The 16243-nt window shown below is 45.2% G+C and overlaps 1 protein-coding gene across 1 annotated transcript in view; it reads right to left on the reverse strand.

Annotated features, from left to right (window-relative positions):
* LOC124613335 (hemicentin-1-like) overlaps nt 1-16243 on the reverse strand; it is a 465174-nt gene that overhangs the window by 57346 nt on the left and 391585 nt on the right. The window contains exon 9 of the mRNA XM_047142031.1: nt 6606-6765. Coding sequence (XP_046997987.1) covers nt 6606-6765 — 160 coding nt within the window. The remainder of the gene's footprint in view (nt 1-6605; nt 6766-16243) is intronic.

Consider the following 16243-nt stretch of genomic DNA (forward strand, 5'->3'; position numbering starts at 1 on the left):
ACCCTTAGCCGTCCACCCCCAGTAGCTGAGTCGTCAGCGCGACAGAATGTCAATCCTACGAGCCCTGTGTTCGATTCCCGGTGGTGTCGAAGATTTTATCAACTCAAGGACTGGGTGTTGTGTTTACCTAATCATCATCATTTCATCCCCATCCACGCGCAAGTCGCCGAAGAGGCGTCAACTCGAAAGATCTGCACCTGGCGAACGGTCTACCCGACGCGAGGCCCTAGTCACACGACATGTCCATACCCGTAGCCTTGGTGACAGCTACTACTCTCGCAGTCATACGTTCAGCCAGGCGATGGAAAGTTTCTTGGGGAATAGCAGCCCGTTCCTCACGGAGTGCTGCACTGAGGAGAGGTGTCGATATCGGTCGGTGAGGCCTGGCACGAAGTCGGCGTTCCAAAACATCCCAAGGGCGTTCTGTAGGGTTCTGGTCACGACTCTGTCCAGGCCATTCCATTACAGGGATGTTAATGTCGAGTAACTACTCCGCACACAGGCCGTCCATTAAAACAGGTGCTTGATCGTGTTGAAATATGCAATCGCCATCCCCAAATTGCTCTTCAACAGTGGGAAGCAAGAAGGTGACTAAGACATCAATCTAGGCCTGGGCTGTGATAGTACCACGCAAAAGAACAAGGGGGCAAGCCCCCTGCATGGAAAACAGCACCATATCATAACACCACCGCCTCAGAATTTTACTGTCGGCAGTGCACAAGCTGACAAATGACGTTCACCGGGCATTCGCCATACCCACACCCAGCCATCGGATCGCCACATTGTGCTCCGTGATTCGTCACTCCACACTACGTTTTTGCACTGTTCAATCGTCCAATGTTTACGATCCTTACACCAAGCGAGGCATCGCTTGGTATATACCGGCGTGATGTGTGGCTTATGAGCAGTCGCTCGACCATGAAATCCAAGTTTTCTCACCTCCCACCTGACTGTCATAGTACTTGTTGTGGATCCTGATGCAGTCTACAATTCCTGTGTGATGGTCCGGATAGATGTCTGCGTATTACACATTACGACTCTCTTCAACTGTCGGCGGTATCTGTCAGTCAACAGACGAGCTCGCCTGCACGCTTTTGCGCTTTACGACGTGTATTTTCACGTTTCCACTTCACTATCACATCGGAAACAGTGGACCTAGCTATGTTAAGGAGTGTAGAAATCTTGCGTACAGACGTATAACACAAATGAAACCCAATCACCCTACCACATTCGAAGTCCGTGAGCTCCGCAGAGCGTCCCCTTCTGCTCTCTCACGATGACTAATGACTACTGACGTCGCTGATACGGAGTACCTGGCAAAAGGTAGCAGCACAATGCACCTAATATGAAAAACGTATGTTTAGGGGGTTTCCGGACATAGTACACTTCTGTACTGAATACTCCACTTTTTTGTATAGGTATGTCATCCGTAAACTATGGTATAGTTTACTGTTCCATTTAAGAGGTTAATAGTCAGATATGCAACGACGTGATTGGGAAATCCCGCAAAAGCGTGACAATGGAAAATGTAGAGGGAGCGAATAGAGCGAGTCAGTGAACACCAGTCCGTCGATAGCCACCAAACTGTGGACGATCTAGCGAGGATGCTAGGCCAAAATACCTACGACTCTAATAAACTAGAGTCTTAAATGGGTGTTTATTTGGAGTACAAATATGTCGAATCATTGTATTGAACTACATCCCAATTGCACATTACAGGAAGAGGTATGTGTGAGCAATGTGAACTCTGATGTTGTACCCACGAAATACTATACGATGTCGACGCAGCACTTCACATCATAGCGTCCAGGCAAAGTAACTTAACCTTAGTATTGTTAACAAACTTATTCCTGTATTTACTGTGTATTAATTTGTGAATATACTGGTAAAATTTAATTTACTGACCCACTTCATGTTCCCTCTGACACGGCCCTCTTCCGAATCCTAAAATACAACTTGTCGTCATAATACCAATCCGAAAATGTCTAATTAATCCTAACAAAGAATGTCCGAATTTAGTAAATTCTTGAAAAATAATTTCCTGATGGAGAAAAGCTAGAAATAATTCATAAAATTGCAATGAAATCTAGACAATTAGCTACTTACAGGCGTTGATAAATTTCAACGGGGACAGTTGAAAATGAGTGCTCCGACCGGGGCTCGTGCCCGGGATCTCCTGCCTTCATGACAGACACTCCATCTGACTGAAGCACAGAGGGCACGTAGGATAGTGTGACTGCACGGACTTATCTCTGGCATGCTCCCCGTGAGACCCACACTTCCAACTTAGTGTTCACACACTAAATTTGTAGTGTTCCTACCACTAGAAATGATTCAAGTGAGCTATTGTTCAATTATGAAGAAATATTTCGCGTTAATAAACAGTTAGTCATTATTCAGAAAATGACTTGCTTCTGACAGAACTGTTAAACAAGCATTTAAGACAAATTTTATGATTTGGTATATTACTAGACTGCTTTGTTGTGGGTTGAGTGTATCCATCAATCTGTTATTGTGCTAACAAAATATCGTTGTAAAGAAAGACTGCTGGTTAACTTCTATGATAACTTTATTCCTCTACTCGAATTCATCCACACTATTTTCATGTGTGAGAGTGATTTTACTCATGAATGGTATTTCATACTGAAGTTCAAAACTAATACTGAAATGGACAGATCACATGAAATAGCTTTCTCATGGAACAGTCAGATAAGAAGTTACGTTTTCTTATTGAAATTTTGAGTTTACAGATAGCAGTTACCACGTTTACTATAATGTCTCATTTGGACTCGTGATCACGATATTACCTTGCAACAACTCTCAACAACAGCCTTGTGTGACGAACTGAAACGTTTCACAATCAGAATTTCCTTGTATAAACATTACAGTGTGTCTTGGAGACCAATAAATAACTCGGGGTCAAATTACCTCAGTAAACCGTTGTCAACACTATCGCGGTCAAAATTTATTAAAATAGCAGCATGAGAGTTACCGAGTTGTGAGACTGTGTTAGTAGCAGACGATTGTTTTATTTCTAATCCAATCGTTTCGCTAGAAGAAGTGATTGATTTTCTCACATCATTATCTTCCACTGTGCACTGAGGACATGAGTGGAGTTTATATGTACTCATGGTTCCATTGCCTGAGTGCCTTTGGATGAACGTCGGCATACCTTGTCCCTTTGTACCTGTGGTCGACGTTGCCTGTGAGATTGAAATTCAATATTTGCTTTGCCTCTTCCTTGTTAAAGGTTGTATTGTAACTGTAAATCCTGATGGCTTGTTGGAAGAAACAACATGAAGACTCCTATCCGCAGACAGAAGTTTCGGCAAAATTTATACGCTGTGTAATATCATTCAGTGTTTTCTAAGGTAGATTCTGAAAAGCCTTCGAGGTTTACAAGATATGTTCTTATGCGTAAAGAGAAATACGTCAGATTAAGTGTGCGTGTTGGATTCTTCTCTTGCAGACAAAGGCGAGCGAAGACAACAAGCGTTCGGAGACTCTCACTAGTCTTGTGTGTACATGGATCCACAGACATTGCGAACATCATTTTTTCTTTCCAGGCTGATTTTATTTTTGAAATTGAATCTTTATATTTTAAACACTTTATTTAAAACCGGCCTTGCGCAGTGGTTACACTGGTTCCCGTGAGATCACCGAAGTTAAGCGCCGTCGGGCGTGGTCGGCACTTGGATGGGTGACCATCCGGGCCGCCATGCGCTGTTGACATTTTTCGGGGTGCATTCAGCCTCGTGATGCCAACTGAGGAGCTACTCGACCGAATAGTAGCAGCTTCGGTCAAGTATACCATCATAACGACAGGAAGAGCGCTGTGCTTAGCCCACGCCCCTCCTATCCGCATCCTCCACGGAGGATGACACGGCGGTCGGATGGTCCCGGTAGGCCACTCGTGGCCTGAGGATGGAGTGCTATTATTCCGAAATAAAAAAAAAACTAAACAGTTTACATAGAGAAACGTCTTCCTCAAGGAAGCCATTCTCTTGTTGACCACAGAAAGGCCTCGAAAAATGTGTATGCAAGTACATAACCTCACCTTTGTCAACTTCAGTTGATCATCAGCAATAGAGAAGAATTGTTTAACAATGCCACTCACTAATGAATGAGACATCAGTACAAGAACCTGAAAATGCACCTGTAGGTAATGCACAAGGATTAAAATGTCAAAATACTGGGGTTGATTTTATGTAAGTTCCAGTAGCCTGTGCAGTATTACGATCTCCTTCCATTGTCAATCTATGTCGATCTTGTGGCCATCTGCTTCCTCTTACCAAACACATACCGATAGCAGGAGATGGTGCGCTTCTGTTATAGCCTACCGGAGTATTGTAAATACTTGTAACGCAACGATCGTCGATACGGCACTATCTTCCGATTAAACAGAATTACTGAGTTTCTTCTACTGAACACAGGATCAGGACGGGACATGACAAGTATCGAAACATTATCCACCTCCCAGAATTCTGCTGAATGTTTTGTAAAAGACATACAATGAGGCCTAGCATTTTTACGTGGGATAAAATGAGGCACACAACGGCACTAGTAGTTTGTTTAATAAAATCACATCTTCTGATCCGCCCCAAATAAAGAAATGACAAAAGTCTACGTGTTTGATAGAGATATATCCGTTGATAATGATAGTACAGACAAAGACAGAGTTCTGATAAATAAGTAAGTTTTTATGCTATTACCTTACATGTACGCCATTCAATGTTACCTCTTTGCCGAAGATTAAACAAATATAAGTGAATTATTGAGTATGAGCGATTTTGAAAGCTTACTAATGATCTGAAACAAGGAGAACGCTGAGAGATTCATCAGTGTATTCTGTACACAGCTGTTGTCACGGAAGGCCTCATCTTTCATAGTTTATTATAGCATGATGTAATCAAGGAGTATGGCTATGGTTTCCATATAATATTGGCACATTTCTGAAAAACTTTGTCTACTATAGACGTAACGATATAAACACTTTTTCCATCTATGTGAGCATTTTATGGGATGATGTATGACCGATCATTGAAGAAAGTTCTTCTACACGATCAGAGACGGTCTCGTCGTTTTCATGTCCACAATCTCGGAGACCTCTGTGTGGACCTGTTGACCTAGTTTCTTAGAGCGAAAATACACGATAAGGGAAAAAGAAAGATGCACCACGAAAGGAATTATGTGAATGGGAAGGAAATCGGTAGATATGATGTGCATGTAAAGGCGAACAAACGATTACACTTTCAGAAAAAGTGGATGATTTATTAAAGAAAAGAGCTTCAGAAACTGAGCAAGTCAATAACGGGTTGGTCCACCTCTGGTCCTTACGCAAGCGGAGTTTCGACTTGGTATTTACTGATAAAGTGATCATATATCTTCCTGAAGGGCCTCGTGGTAAATTCTGTCCAGCTGGTGCGTTATATAGTAAATTTCCAGTGCTGGTCGGGTTTAGTGCCCATAATGCTCCAAATGTTGTAACTTTGGGAGAGATCCGGCATTTTTGTTGGGCCAGGTAGGCGACACAAGCTGACTGTCGCCTGCCAAACGGATCAACAGCCATGAGTGCTGATCTGGGTAGACGTTTCATTGTATAGCAGGACCCCTTTGGTTACCATCCGCTGCATCCATACAGGACAGTGGTAAGTCTGCGCCTCGTTTAGTCGCCCTCCATGGCAAGCCATCCTGGGCTTACAGTTCAGCAATATATTGCCCATCGCACACGACAAGAGCTTGTACTGCTCATCTTTCTGCTACGGTCGCAGGTTCGAATCCCGCCTCGGGCATGGATGTGTGTGGTGTCCTTAGGTTAGTTAGGTTTAAGTAGTTCTAAGTTCTAGGGGGCTGATGACCATAGATGTTAAGTCCCATAGTGCTCAGAGCCATTTTTGCTCATCTTTGTGCTTGCCAAATCCTGCCTTGGATAACAAAGTCGCCGTATCTTTCCCTATTTGAGAAACGTTTGGAGGAATAGTGGCAGGTTCCTCAAACCATCTCGGGATTTGGACAATCTAACGCAGGAGTTGGATAGAATTGGACATCATATACTCAGGAGGACATCCAACAGTTCTATCAAGAAATGCGAAGCGCAGTAACTGCTTTAATAAAGGCCAGAGGTGGACCCACACGTTAATGACTTGTGAAGCTCTTTCTGTTGAATAAATAATGCAATATTTCTGGAATTGCAGTAATTTGTTTGTCTGTACCTGCACATGACATCTACCGATTTCCGTCCCATTCGTTAAGGGGGGTAGGACGTCAAACGGGCCGACTTGGCCTCCTTAAATTCTATCGTGGTGCGTCGTTTTTCATTTTGAAATTCATTTAGTGCATGTGCCATGCACGCATCGCTCATGCAATACCTTACACTTTGTTCGCATGGATTATTCAATTCTTCCCATCTGTTCCTAATCCCGAAATACTGAAACAGCCAGCAAACGTTCGTATAATTTTTAACCTAATAATTTAAGGGAGTAGAAAAGAGATCGCTTTTATTCTACGAAGGCATGTGGTGAATCGAAATCTGTAAACAACAAAGTGGTGTCATCTTCAGACCTAAGGTACGAAACACGGTTAGACGGACGCTTTGTGGAGCTCACACTTGATTCGCAGACGCAGCAGGGGACTCTCCCCGTCGCCCTCCACGTTGGACGCGACGCAGGAGTAGGCGCCAGCGTTCTTCCTGCTGACGGACTGCAGTGCCAGGGCGCCTCGCGTCATTATCACACCGCCAGTGTGGTTCTGTACCAGCGTCTTCCCCTGCAACAAAACAGAAACAGCTTCAGTGTGTTATCACTATCAATCCTACAACGAAAGAAATACTTTTATCTTTTTCACTTGTGATATCTATCCGGGTGTCCCTCTTAGAAGCCGCCAGGTGCATTTCCTCGGCTGAGGAAATGTGTAGCTGCAGTCAGCGAAAACAAATACTTACCATCGTCTGTTTAATGTGACACACTATGTCGGAGCAAGGCGTCGGTAAGTTAGCCTTTAGAAGCAAAATATTGTATAACGCTGAATTTTACTTTCCTGTTCGTCAGATGGTCCCAGATTACTCTAGTGCGATAGCTGTTTTATCTACTTGTTAATGGGGATTCTAAGACACGAAGAATAAGACAGTATTCCAGCAGCACCACCAGCGCTGCAACATGACGGTAGCCACCAGCTCGGGGGCAGGCGATGTTGTCACTGCTGTACAGGCTATTCTTCCTGTTTCACTGCACCTGTTAATACATTTAGACAAAACAAATAGCGCACTAGACTCATTAGGTACCGTTCTATCGAATAGGTACGTAAAATTTCATATTAAAATTGTTTTATTTGAAAAGGGGCCAGCCGCTGTGGCCGAGTAGCTCTAGTTGCTTCAGTCTGGAAACGCTGCTGGTGCTCCGGTCGCAGGTTCGAATCCTGCCTCGGGCATGCATGTGTGTGTGACGTCCTTACGTTAGTTACGTTTAAGTACTTCTAGGGGACTGATGACCTTAGATGTCAAGTCCCATAGTGCTCAGAGCCATTTGAACCATCTGAAAAGGGGAAACAAGCCAACGCTTTCGTCGACCTGGACGTTGCGTGCAGGGCGTGATAAGCAGTATTTGACTGGACTGTATCCACTACACATTGCAATAGCTAAGTTCTCCCGAAACACAAGAGAAAATGCGCCTGATGACAAGTCCGTCCAACCCCTTATATATACACCTGTTGAAAAAAGTGTCGAAAACTTTAAGAGGTGGTAGTACTCATCGAAACAAGAAAAATAAATCCAATATAACACGGGTCTGCGAATGCACACTTTCTGCGATAAACATGTTTTTACAGGAGGTCTCCAACATGGCACCCATTCATGACAATGCACCCTCTTCCCTCCGGCGTAAGGAATGACGCTCAGTTCGAAGTACACTCTGTTGTTTTTGTACATGCTGTCACGTGCTGAAGACGCGACGTTATAGTGTTCGAACATCGTTGATTGGAGTTCCGTAGTCCGATTCTTTCAAGTGTCCCCATAAGCAAAATTCTAAGGGACTGAGGTCTGTGGAACGAGTAGGCTAAGGAATGACTCCCCCTCCATCCCGCCTCCCCTCCGACTAACCAGAGGCCCTGAAATATTTGCGCCAGATGTTCGCACACATTGTGACGAAAGTGTGCAGGTGTGCCATCATGCGAGAACCACATTTGTATTCGTTGCTGCAGTGGCACAGCCCCCAGCAAAGTAGGCAATACATTAATGAGAAAATCCAGATAATGCACCCCAGATAACTTTTGTGTAGCACGTATGATCCTACCAATCAATCGACAAGTACGCCTGCCCTTACGTTGATTGAGAATTGGTGTTGATGCACTCTTTCCTGAAGTGCTTGGGTATTTACATCTGCGCATATATGCTGGTTATGGAAATTCACATCACCATTTCTTGTGAACGCTGCTCGTCGGTAAATAAAATCTTGTATCTGAACAATGGATTCACAGGCGTCTGCCATGATGATCATTTTCTTAATTTTTAACATTTTTATGCAGCGACAGCCACTGATATTGTTTACATAAGAATATACAGCCTACAGTTGCAGGTTAACTTTATCGTTTACCTAGGTTTCAACGTTAGTAATAACGTCTTCTTCAGAACATAAAATATTATTTAAATGTTTGCCCAAAACAGGCCATGTTCTGAAGAAGACGTTATGACTAACGTTGAAAACTAGGTAAACGATAAAGTTAACTTGCAACTGTAGGCTGTATATTCTTATATCATTTTGCCTTATGGCATCAACATGCCGGAGGTGAAATGGAAACAGTAATACACCCCGCCACCAAATAAAAGAATGAGACACGCCTTCAGCTGCTGCTAATTGTCGCACACTGGTCGCAGGGGTTTCTTTAATCGAATGCTGCTCACATTCCTCCATGTCAGCCATGTGGACTGTGCGGGGCTCTCCACACACAGTCTTCCGAAATGCAACGGTACCTGTGTCCCTTAAACGCTGAAAAAGTCTGTCGAACAGATCATGAGAGGGCACTCTGCGCTGTGGGTATTTTTCAGAGTAGGGGGTAGCACTCCCATCCATTTTCTAAACCATTGCAGAATATCTATCCACCATTTCACTTGTCGAGTAGTAGGCTCTCTATGCTAGCAAGTGGTGGAAGAGAGAAATATAAGTATACTACACGATCTGCACGTACAAGCGGTGCAATAATAACAAAGGCATAAGTGAATCCGCGATTGGAAGAAGGTGAAACACCATGGTACGTAGCCTGGCTTCACAGTCCTGTACAATGTTGCACACAAACACGACGAAAACTACCGTATCCTACAACACTACTCGAAACACACACTGACTGCAGACCACCTAATAGCTAAATTACTGTGAGTAAGCCATTATTAATATCTTGGCGACATATTTGACTGAGCGCCAATGCAACGACTGTTCTAATATCCGCAACCAAGCGTCGTACTGCCCTTCCTATAAACATGTGTTTATTTCGAAAAGTATGCGTTACCGGACCATTGTTTACTGGACTTACTTTTCTTGTTTCGGTGAGTACTACCACCTCTCAAAATATTCGACACTTTTTTTGAACCCACTATATGTATACACTTTTATTCGAACATCCTATATACAAACGTGGTGAAAATTAATAAAACGGACAACCTACAGGGACAGATTCATGACTAAAAATGGAGGAAAAATGGTCCTTTGAAAACGTGTCCAGAAATGCATCGTTGCCACAGTAGATGGCCTCTCACCACGTGCTTTGTGTTCCTCGTGTGTTGCAGGATGTGAGATAGAGGCAACTTACAATAAGCAGAAGAATGTTCCGGTATTCATGTCGGAAACAACCCGATGGTGTTTGTGTACGGCCAAGCAGATGGAAACGGTCGAGCGACTGCACGACTATACCAAAACAAGTACCTTCACAGACCCAACCAGAAACAGGCGAACATGTAGGGAGGCAGCGTATTCCCTACACCAGATATGGAGGGCCAGACTGTACAGGATTTTCAGACGAATCCTGGTAAAAGCTCCATGCAGGTGACCCGCCAACATAGTGTAATCCAAAGTACGATTATATGTATGCTGCATGACAACTGCTCCTATCTCTACGACCTGCTACGAGGGAAAGGCTTGGGCGGATTTCCCTTTACGGGAACGATTTCGTCGATGGCTTTTGTACTACATTCTTCGCAGTAAATGAGATTTCTATCATCAGTCTTCTTTACAGCACGCTACGCAAACACACAGGGCACATGGTACGAAGACCTCTCATTTGTCAGAGCCATGTACCGTGGCAACGATGCATTTCTGGACACATGTTCATCGGACCTTTTCTCCTCCACTTCCATTCTGAAATCCGTCCCTGCAGTTTACCGGTTTTATTTATATTCATCTTGGATAGCTATATGTGTATATATATAGTGACGGAAAAAATCGCAACACCAAAAAAACCATTAATATAGAGTAACGAAATTTCGGGACTACATTTGTCTAGGTAACATATTTAAGTGGTTAATACTGCAAGATCACAGGTTAATGTGTGCGTGAGGTAAGCTATCGCAACTGTGAAATGCTCGTACATTAATAGTTGGTGTTACCGCCAGAATATCGAATGCAAGAATGCAATTGTGCATGCATTGTTTCACAGAGGTGCTGGATGTCAGTTTGTGGAATAGAGATCCATGCCTGTTGCGCTTGATCGGTCTATACAGGAACGGTTAACGCTTTTCGAGAATGACGCTAGAGTTGTCATCCAATGCTGTCCTATACGTGCTCCATTGGAGACAGATCTGTTGATCGAGCAGGCTTAGGCAACATGTTGACAACATGTAGAGGAATGTGGGTTACAACAGTGGTCTGTGCGCGGGCGTCGTCCTGTTGGAAACACCCGACGGAATTTTGTTTATAAATTGCAGCACAACATGTCGAATCGCCAGATTCACCTATAAATCTGCAGTCGTGGTGGGTGGGATATCCACTCGAGTGCTCCTGCTGTCATAATAAACTGCAACCCATACCACTACTCCAGGTGTAAGTCTAGTGTGTCTAGCCTGCAGACGGGTGGTTGTAGGCCCTCAACTGGACTCCTTTTAACCAACACACGGCCATCACTGACACTGAGGCAGAGGCATCTTTTATCGTAAAACGAAACAGAACTCGACCCCGCCCTCCAATGACCTCTCGCTTCACGTCACTGAAGTCGCAAATGGCGGTGTTTTGGGGTCAGTGGAATGCACACTACAGGGCGTCTGATCGGAGATCTCCTTGATGTATCCCATTTGCATTCAGCGTGTCACTGTGGTGCCAACTGATGCTCAAATTACTGTTGCAGATGGAGTAAGATGCCCCAGAACCATACGCCGAACACGGTGGATCTCCCTCTGGGTAGTGCCACGTGGCCATACGGAACACGGTCATCTTTCTACCATACATCTCGTGACCACTGCTGCCAGCGCTTTGTACAGTGGCTACATTCCCGCCAAGTCTCCCTACAGTATCGCAGAGCAAACATCCAGCTTCTCGTAGCCCTGTTCAAATGGTTCTAATGGCTCTGAGCACTATGGAACTTAACTTCTGAGGTCATCAGTCCCCTAGAACTTAGAACTACGTAAACCAAACTAACCTAAGGACATCACACACATCCATGCCCGCGCCAGGATTCGAACCTGCGATATTAGCGGTCGCGCGTTTCTAGACTGTACTGCCTAGAACCGCTCGGCCACTCCAGCCGCCAGTAGCCCTGTTACACGAACTCAGTGAGGTTATGACAATGGTGTCTTTGTCGCATTAAAGGCAACTTTTAAAACGCAGGTTATGAACAGCAGTGGTTTGTGGGGCAACTTCCTCACCTATTATTTCGTTAAACTGTCCGGTAGTGGGGCTGAGTGGTTACGTTGTTGTTCGCTCGCGCGGATATCCGTCGGTGTTGTTAGTAGCTGTTCTGACGTATGTCTTTTGCCCGGCATCATATTCTTATCTCCTCTTCTCCAGCACCGTCCTCATGTGCTTGGGAATTTTGTGCTGCCTTGTGCAATTGGTTAAACAGTGGGTCTGCTGGTTCTAGAAGCAGCACATTCGCTGGGCTTGGGTTTTGAAGGGCCCAGACGAGGCGCCGTTCGTATCTGGTGTATAAGGTGAGAGCAGTCATCTTGTCACCCCACTTTTCTTGGCGGAATTACATCGCTCTGTAAAGTAACTTCCTGGACAGACGCTTACGTTCTCGGTTGTCTTTGGGGTTATGGTACTACTGGCACCGTTTTCGCATCTTGTTTTTAAGGTTCTTCTAATTCTGGAGCTCTGTTGAGAACTCTTCACTGTAGAATGCGTGCCTCATACTTCTTGCAGTAACCTGACGGTAAGATCTTGGATCTTCCCCGTCAGTGCAGAGACATCCTCCCCTAAGAGGAGTGTTGTAGACACATCTGTTCTTAGGCGAACATCGTTGCTAGGGCACAGCTGGAACTGGTCCCAATTCAAGCTCTGTTTTACTGTAGGGCGTACATGTTTCTCGCTTCACTGATGACACCGGCCAGCGGATTGTGGTCGGACATCAGATCGTTAACGGCATAAAGGCGCAGTTTGAGCCTTAGATTCTTCACGATAACTGTGTCCAACAGATCGAATCAGTGATCTGGATTGTTGGGGACACCGAGTCCGATAGTCCACCCATATGTCAAGGCTTCAGGTCTTTTCTTCAAGCCCTGTGGGCTGGTACGACACGAATTGCACGCGAAATGCTTGGCTTTGAAGTCCCCACAGAGCAGAATTCTCTCATACTTGCAAACAGCAGCATAACGTAATCCTCGACAAATGGTCTCAGACGGCAGCCAATGTACTGATAGAAAAACGGATGGAGATTGTAGTTGCTGCCAGAGATTTAAATTGTGCCACTACGAGAGGAACGAGTATAACCAACCGCTTGATATTTATAGCCATGCCGCCCCCTCGGTCATTTGCTCTGTCCGCCCAGTAGCCCACTACGTTGCGTAAGTTGAAGGGTTGGGGGGGGGGGGGCTGGGCTGCAGATGCGTTTCTGTCAGGAATAGAATGTCGGTCTTAAAACGTGTGGGGATATCCTAGAGTTCCGCGTTTTTATTGCAGACGCTGTTCACGTTGAATTTGCAGAGTGAAAGTCTTGCTGGTCTACGGGGAATTGCTAGGGGCGAACATTTTCATGGCTCCATCTGCTAATGTTTTGATAGAACGTCTGGTGCTTCATTAAATTTTCGTAAGGTGGATGACGAAAAAAATATTCCTCTGGCAGGATGTCTCTAAATGTTCTGTTACACTCTTGACCATCTTCATGACTTCTGAGAAGTCTCACTGTGAATATGCATCCGTTGTATTCGCGCTACATTGTTGACCTCTGGTGCCAAGCAGCTGTGAACTGTGTAGTTCTCTGACATAAAGATGGAAATTCTTTTTCGTTGGCAACGTTCAGTTGAGTGGAGGAAGCACACGGTTATTGTGTGGTCATATGGTTTGGAGGTTTTTAGCGCGCCTCGGATGGACGATGGTCCATGCACTTTACACAGTAAGGTGGCTGGTGCCAATAATTTGCTGTATGTAGGAGAGGTTGACATCTTTTGCTTTGCGAAGACCCCTCTTTTGATCCATATCTTTCTGTTACCACTCTGGTGTCGAGAATATGCTTGACATCATAACCGAGCGAGGTGGCGCAGTGGTTAGCACACTGGACTCGCATTCGGGAGGACGACGGTTCAATCCCGTCTCCGGCCATCTTGATTTAGGTTTTCCGTGGTTTTCCTAAATCCTTTCAGGCAAATGCCGGGATGGTTCCTTTCAAAGGGCACGGCCGATTTGCTTCCCCCGTCCTTCCCTAACCCGAGCTTGCGCTCCGTCTCTAATGACCTCGTTGTCGACGGGACGTTAAACACTAATCTCCTCCTCCTCCTTGACATCATATACTTACCTGCTGATGCGAAGGTCACACAGTAGACTGGCTGTGGTATTAGCTTGCTGGTTCTCTCGTCTCTCGATTTAAACTGATTGGCTGAGGCTTGCTGGAAAGCAATTTGTAGGGAGATTGTGCTGTCTTCTCTTCTGTGATTCTTTTGGGAAGTTACTCGATGGTGACTTTGGAGACATGTCAGGTGGCAATTGGTGTGTACAAAAGAAGAAATTTTAAATCCTTGACACCCCGTTGTCCATCGCTCTGATAAGCCAATGATGAGAAGTGATACCTGATTCTATCGCCTTTATAAATCGCCCTTCTGGGTCCTTCACTTCACTGCGCAGAAGTAGGTATTGCCCAGAGTACAGAATGGTAATAGGTGGTATCCTCGCTGGTGGTATAGGAGGTTCTTGTGTCAGCGGAGGGTTTGAGGCACTGCTTGTTACAGCTGCGCTCTCCTCTGTTGACATCTCCACCTGACGCTCGTTAGGCTGTAGTGGTTTGTGTTTGTTTGAGACGGACACAGGGTGCTGTCGTTTCGTGATGTACTTCAGTCTGTGCACGTTCCTGCGTTTTCTGCCTAATCCTTGAGGGACAAAAAATTGAAACTCTTGGTCTTCGTCCTGACTGGGTGGTTGAACTACGTAATTATCAGTCATGTTCTCAGAACCTGTCGAACTCGGTTACTCCGTTGATTCCACTGTGGCTCCCTTGGCCACACCTGCACTTTGATACGTCTGGCGTGGCATCGCGCACTCGACCGAACAACAGTGCCTCCCGTCAAGCAAGGTTGACCGCTCCGAGGTTTCGGCTGAATTCATGCAACCCCACATAACATACCTGTCATGCGTCCCCCTCTTCATGGCGGTTCTTGCCCGCAGACTGCAGGGGTAATGAGGACTCTCCTACAGTGGTTTAGACGGGAATTGCTTGATCATCCACCATACAGTCATGATTTGGCTCCGTCTTATGTTCGGCTCTGCTCACATGAACCTCTGGCATGGAACACAACATTTTGGCACACACAACTATCTGCAGACCAGCGAAGTGGCGGAAAGCATAGGCGGCTGCCTTCTATGATGAGTGTACTCGAAAGTTGAAACAACGCTGCGACAAATGTCGAAGTCAGAGCGGCGTAAAAATGAAACAGTAAGGTGTAGCAAACTGTTGCAAATAAAACATTTTTGTTTTTACTGTGCTTTCCATTTCGAGATTAATCAGAACTTACTTTCCGAATAGCCCTCCCAAGAAACGTTAGGTGAATTTTCTCTGGTGTTTCAGCAGATCATTGCAATTCGCAAATTTTGTTTTTTGCATCTTGTGGCTAGTCGGCCCAAAGAAATACAGCTCATTGCCTCTTTCATGGGACACCCATTGTGGACGGGAAACGTTGGTTTGTTTCTCATTACAAAGAAAATGATTATTAAGGCGGCGTTTTACGTGCCTATTCAGTAATGCAGTCCCGAATTAGTCTAGGGCATTATTCGTTTTATCGATTTGTACACTATGTGATCAAAAGTATCCGGACACGCCAAAAACATACGTTTTCCATATTAGGTGCACTGTGCTTCCACCTACTGCCAGGTACTCCATATCAGCGACCTCAGTAGTCATTAGACATCGTGAGAGAACAGAATAGGGCGCTCCGCGGAACTCACGGACTTCGACTGTGGTCAGTTGATTGGGTGTCACTTGTGTCATACGTCTGTACGTCAGATTTCCGCACACTTAAACATCCCTAGGGCCACTGTTACTGATGTGATAGTGAAGTGGAAACGTGAAGGGACACGTACAGCACAAAAGCGTACAGGCCGACCTCGTCTGTTGACTGACAGAGACAACCGACAGTTGAGAAGAGTCGTAATGTGTAATACGCAGACAGCTATCCAGACCATCACACAGAAATTTCAGACTGTATCAGGATCCACTGCAAGTACTATGACAGTCAGGCGGGAGGTGAGAAAAGTTGGATTTCATGGTCGAGGGGCTGCTCATAAGCCACACATCACGCCGGTAAATGCCAAACGACTCCTCGGTTGGTGGAAGGAACGTAAACATTAGACGACTGAACGATGGAAAAACGTTGTGTGGAGTGATGAATCATGGTACACAATGTGGCGATCCGATAACTGGGTGTGGGTATGGCGAATGCCCGGTGAACGTCATCTGCCAGCTTCGGTAGTGCCAACAGTAAAATTCTGAAGCGGTGGTGTTATGGTGTGGTCCTGTTTTCCATGGAGGGGGCGTACAACCGTTGTTGTTTTGCGTGGCACTATCACAGCACAGGCCTACGTTGACGTTTATGCACCTTCTTGGTTCCCACTGTTGAAGAGCAATT

The sequence above is a fragment of the Schistocerca americana genome, chromosome 4 (assembly GCF_021461395.2).
Source record: "Schistocerca americana isolate TAMUIC-IGC-003095 chromosome 4, iqSchAmer2.1, whole genome shotgun sequence".
Taxonomy (NCBI): Eukaryota; Metazoa; Arthropoda; class Insecta; order Orthoptera; family Acrididae; genus Schistocerca; species Schistocerca americana.